The 5343-nt window shown below is 43.8% G+C and overlaps 1 protein-coding gene across 3 annotated transcripts in view; it reads left to right on the top strand.

Annotated features, from left to right (window-relative positions):
- The window catches only part of UBL7 (ubiquitin like 7), a 20597-nt gene that overhangs the window by 676 nt on the left and 14578 nt on the right, over positions 1 to 5343 (top strand). For all 3 annotated transcript variants that reach the window (XM_069071180.1, XM_069071178.1, XM_069071179.1), the window contains exons 2-4: positions 255 to 467; positions 1329 to 1448; positions 4241 to 4323. In XM_069071180.1, coding sequence (XP_068927281.1) covers positions 284 to 467; positions 1329 to 1448; positions 4241 to 4323 — 387 coding nt within the window. In that variant the 5' untranslated portion in view covers positions 255 to 283. The remainder of the gene's footprint in view (positions 1 to 254; positions 468 to 1328; positions 1449 to 4240; positions 4324 to 5343) is intronic.

Genomic DNA, 5343 nt, shown 5'->3' on the forward strand with positions numbered 1-5343 from the left:
GTGAACTGTACGTTTGACGGGACTCAAACCCGGCCCTCAGTACACACATACTTAGTAAGCGCCTACTGTGTGCAGGAGGACAGTACCAGGACTGCCACCGAGGCTCCGAAATGGCCGGGCTCAGGCCCAGATCTTGGCTAGTTCTCTCCTGGGCCTGGCCTGATGTCATAGTAGCCGGGTGGGCGGGGGTCGAGTTCGCCCCTGGGTTAGAGGAGGGCGGGGTGAGGCTGTTGTGAGCGTCCCTTTCCTTCCAGGGAGGAAGCGGGAGCGAGAAAGAGAGAGGATGTCTCTCTCCGACTGGCACCTGGCGGTGAAGTTGGCCGACCAGCCGCTGGCCCCCAAGTCCATCCTGCGCCTGCCCGAAACGGAGCTGGGCGAGTACTCCCTGGGCGCCTACAGCATCTCCTTCCTGAAGCAGCTCATCGCCGGCAAGCTGCAGGAGTCCGTGCCTGACCCGGAGCTGATCGGTGAGGCCCCGGGCCCCTGGGCCCGGCTGGGCTTCTCTGCCGGGTGTTTTTCGTGTCAGGATGGGCTGTGCAAGCCCGACATCTGGGAATAGGCCCCAGAGTGACATGGAGGTGGCCCGAGCCCCTGTCTCCCCTTGAGAAGTGGGCTGGGCTTCTCCATCTCCTACAGCTCAGTGGTAGGAACATGTTGGGCCGGATGACCTCCTTCCACAGCCTGAGCTCTGTGATGCCATGATTCCACCAGGTGCCCAGCGTTTGTGACATCATCTCTTTGGGTTTGTGCTTTGTTCAAGAGCCAGGAACAAACAAGGGAACAAACCGCTTATAATCAAAATATATTTATGAGCAATGAGACTTGCCTGTATGTGTCACTTTACAAACCTAGACACACGGATGTTGCTGTTGGGATCATAGGATTTAGGGCTGAGATTATTCCAGTGCCTTAATTTTATAGATGAGGAAAGTGAAGCGAAGATAGGCAGTGACTTGTCCAACATCACACGGGCAGAATTTAAACCAAGTTCTGGTGATTCCAACTTCAAATCCAAATCCATTGCCCTTTTCACGACAGCATGTTGTTCCTTCTGAGATCTTAGTCATAAGTCAGTGAAAGAATTTATAGTCAGAAAAATAAAATAGTTGACAAGCATAGCACTTGAAGGACCAGGCATGTCAATTGACATGAACATTTTATTAACATTTCACTATGAAATAAACATTTTCATACTTTCTCTATTTTCTTTGCCTTATGAATAAAAAAAAATGCACATCTCACCCAACATTCTGTTAACTGCTGCAGCTTGTTTGGTAGAATTTTTAAATACCAGTCGTTCTAAGTGATAACAGCTTATCATTTTTCAGATCTAATCTACTGTGGTCGAAAGTTAAAGGATGACCAGACTCTTGATTTCTATGGCATTCAGCCTGGGTCCACAGTCCATGTTCTTCGAAAGTCATGGCCTGAGCCAGATCAGAAAGCAGGTGAGAGAATTTGGTGTTCTCAGATAGCCAGACATACTTTCAGAAATTGTATCTTGCAAGGGAAGAAACATGCTGTGGGTTGATGGGTGTCAGCCCAGAGACATCACTTGAGATTGTTACAAGAATTATCTATGATTTACTTCAGGATTTCCCATCACTGAGTAAGACAGTTATTGACTTTGTCTCTTTCTGTAATGTCAGTCCTTTCTACATTTCTCTCATTTCTGACCACTTGGGCAAGTATGCACTTGGCATTTCAAATCAATTTATAAGCTTTTAAGTGCCTTCTAGGTGATAAATGCTGGGAATACAAAAACATTTATAAGTAAAAACAAAGCATATTCATCATAATAGTGGAGGGGGAAGGGAGAATTACTAACACCTGGGGATGATGAGGCAGTTCATGTATCCTGGAGGAGGTGGTACTTGGACTGAGCTTGAATGAACCTGGGGCCTTGAGGAGGTGGCAGTGAGGAGGAAGGGCACTCAGGGCATGTGAAACAGCCTGTACAGAAACATACAGGCTGGATGTCATGGATGGGGAACAGCAAGTAGATTGGTTTGACGGGAATTTATTTCTGATTTGGTGTCTGTGTTTTATGCTCACTAGAAAAAAACATATGGAACACAGTTTTGAACTCTCCAACAGCTACACTTTTTTTTTAAAGCATTGATAAGCATAATCTGTCTACAGACTATGTCTGTCAGGTGATGATTTGACATGTAGGTACTATAGAACTAGGATAAGAGAATTTACCCAAAGCTTAGAAAATCCTGGGTCTCAAGGTTGTTTTGTCTAAAAACAAACTCATTTTACAGGTACTTTTGACACCATTTTGCAATGCTAACAGCAGTGCATAGTTATTAGCTTGAAATTTATATCTATTCATTTCTCTCTGCAGGCAATTAACACATATTCAGTGTTTTTGTAAACATTTATTTTTACAAACATTATCTGTCGGTTCTGATACCCTCCCCCTCAATTGAGCAGTAAAACAAAAAATAAAGCCCTCACACCAAACACACTGGTCTAGCAAAACAGATTCCTACATTGGCCATGTTCAAAAATGCATATCTCATTTTGGATTTTAAGTCCCATCACATCTCTGGCAGGAAGTGGGTGGTATGATTCATCTTCAGTCCTCTGGACTGGTTAAAGATTACATTAATCATAGTTCCAAAGTCTTAAAATGTTTTTCTCTATAATATTGCTGTGGTATAAATTGTTTCCTACTTTGTCTTATTTAACTCTGCATCAGATCATAGAGGTAATCACAGTTTCCTCGGAAAACCATCCGTTTTGTCATTTCTTAGGATACAGTAATATTCCATTACATCCACATAACATAGTTTGTTTAGCTGTTTTCCAGTATGTGGTCATCTCCTTAGTTTTCAGTTTTTGATCATGAGACCAAGATTAGTTATACATGTTTTTGGTACATAGGGACCTTTTCTTCTTTTTTTGATCTCTTTGTGTCATAATTTGTGTGGTATAATTGTGTCAAAGGGTACACATAGTTTAGTAACAGGGGCATAGATCCAAATTATTCTCTGTCATGACTGGATCACTTCACTTGTTCACCAGCAGCACATTCCTTAGTGGGCTTATTTTCCTTGGATTTTCTCCAAAATTCAGCAAGCATGTAAGATGCATGTACCTCATGATGGACACTTTGCTGGTTGGTGGAGATAAAAAACAAAATAATTAAATAATCTCTATTCCAAGGGAGCTGACATTCTGTGAGGACATGAGTACCCCCCAGCACCTCCGCTGTTTACAAAGACATATATGAAACCAAACTGAGTAAAGTGTGAAGTCATTTTGAATCTTGTCTTGTTTTTATTATTATTATCCTTGTCGTGTCCTTTCAAGAGATCATGGAAAATATGACCCCCATCCTTTCTGGATTCTAGACTTCCATACCTCAAAAAAAAATTGTAAATTGAGCTCCTTATTTTGGGGGGTGTGTGTGTGTGTGTGTGTGTGTGTGTGTGACAATCCCTTTGTACACTTAGGTGCAAAAGTGTTACCTTTTTCATCAAGTCCTCAAGAACCAAAGGTCTAATAATGAATTTACTAATGTTATGTCTAGACGGTAGAAAATTTCCCACCCTCTAAATTAGGAACATGGGAAAAATAGAGCCAATGTTGTTTTTAAATCTTTGTTATATTACTTAGAGCTTAGAAATGTCCATATTTGGGGATTGTTCCGGTGCCTGCTGCAGAGGAGATGAAGCATCAAGCAGTTGGATGCATCATCTGATATCACTGTCTGCTTTCTTTTGATAACACCCCCATCTACCAAATCTTAAAGGGTTTTGTCACTTAATGGCTCTTATAAGCTGCTAGTAGACGATTTTTTCCTAATTTATTCTTTGAAAGAGACATCTGCTTTATTGGCAGGTGATGGGGACATCTCCATGAGCTCCACACCTCCCCCCCACTTCCTAGAACCAGACTATCAGTATAGAGGTTGAGAAGGGCCAAGGATCATGAGGAACGTGGCTAGGACCATGTGGGGTTGCATGTAATTGGGTAAGAATGTACCAAGGATGAAATTGAGGCCTTGAGGTGTGATCATCAAAGCTGCAACCCAGCCTGGGAGAGAAAAGGCTTGGGGGAGAGGGAGCCCAGCATGCTGTGCTGTCATCTCACCAGACCCTCCCTTTCCCTGGCCTTCCTCTCAAGTTCCTCTGGCTGGACTGGATGTTCTTTGAGGCTCTGCTCTAAACTTGTGTGATTGTGCTTCTTCCTGGCTCTAATCTGTCTTTTGGGAACCTCTCACCCCTAGAGCCTGTGGACAAAGTGGCTGCCCAGAGGGAGTTCCGGGTCTTGCACACTGCCTTGCATAGCAGTCCTGCCTACCGAGATGCAGTGAGTATGAGACTCAGGCCCAAATCCAGGATTTCTTCTCACCTGTTTGGTTACCAGGAATACAGGACAGGGTGTGAAGAGGATTGTGGAATCTGTGGAATCCAATAAAGCAACCAATATGCTCTTGGGGTGTTCTTGACATGTCTTTGAGCATCAGGGGATCCTGTTTTCCCAAGAGAGGTCTTGGTACAGTTAGATAGAGGTAACATTAATGACATAGTGCCAGTCTTGGTCCATTAGAATGACTGCATCTCCAAGGCAGAAACCCAGGTCTTCATTTTTTCCTTTGCTTTATTATTTTGACTGAATAAATTGCTTCAGCTCTCTGGGACCTTTTTAAAAATCTATATAATGTCATGAGTCCTGCCTGCCAGGTAGATAGCAGAATGAAATCTAAAGCTAAAGGCCTCATCATATGTAAAGAGTTATAGAAATGGACAATTCTAGCTGGCTGTGGATTGAAAAGGAGTTCTGGTGTGCATGAGGCTTTTCTCCTTGGGCATGGAACTAGGACATTTCTTCTTAGACTTCATTATCATTGGAGAGGTATCCATTTGGGGGCAGGACCAAAGGGATTCACTGTGGTCAGACTGTCCTTCCTGTTTCTTTCTCCTTCCTCCACCTTCCACATCTCTTAGAAAAAAAGGGGAAGTTCCTGAGCTATTGCCTGAGCTCTGGTGCAGATGGGATAATGTATGTACTTTATTACCATAACCACTTTTTTTTTTTTTTTTGCTTTTTGGAGGGCAGTTGGGGTTAAGTAACTTGCCCAAGATTACATGGCTAGTTTTTTTTGTGTGTGTGTGGATGTTAAGTGTCTGAGGCCGGAACCGAACTCGTGTCCTCCTGACTCTGGGGCCGGCACCTTACTGCGCCACCTAGCTGCCCCAGAAAGCAACAAGCCCCCCCCCCTTTTTTTTTCGAGGGCAATTGGGCTTAAGTAACTTGCCCAAGGTTACACGGCTAGTTTTTGTGTGTGTGTGTGGGGGGGGGGGGAGGGGGGGAGGTGTTAAGTGTCTG

This window comes from Petaurus breviceps, unplaced genomic scaffold (genome assembly GCF_028583685.1).
Source record: "Petaurus breviceps papuanus isolate PSGF00001 unplaced genomic scaffold, PetGlider_PUasm1.0 90825, whole genome shotgun sequence".
Classification (NCBI taxonomy): Eukaryota; Metazoa; Chordata; class Mammalia; order Diprotodontia; family Petauridae; genus Petaurus; species Petaurus breviceps.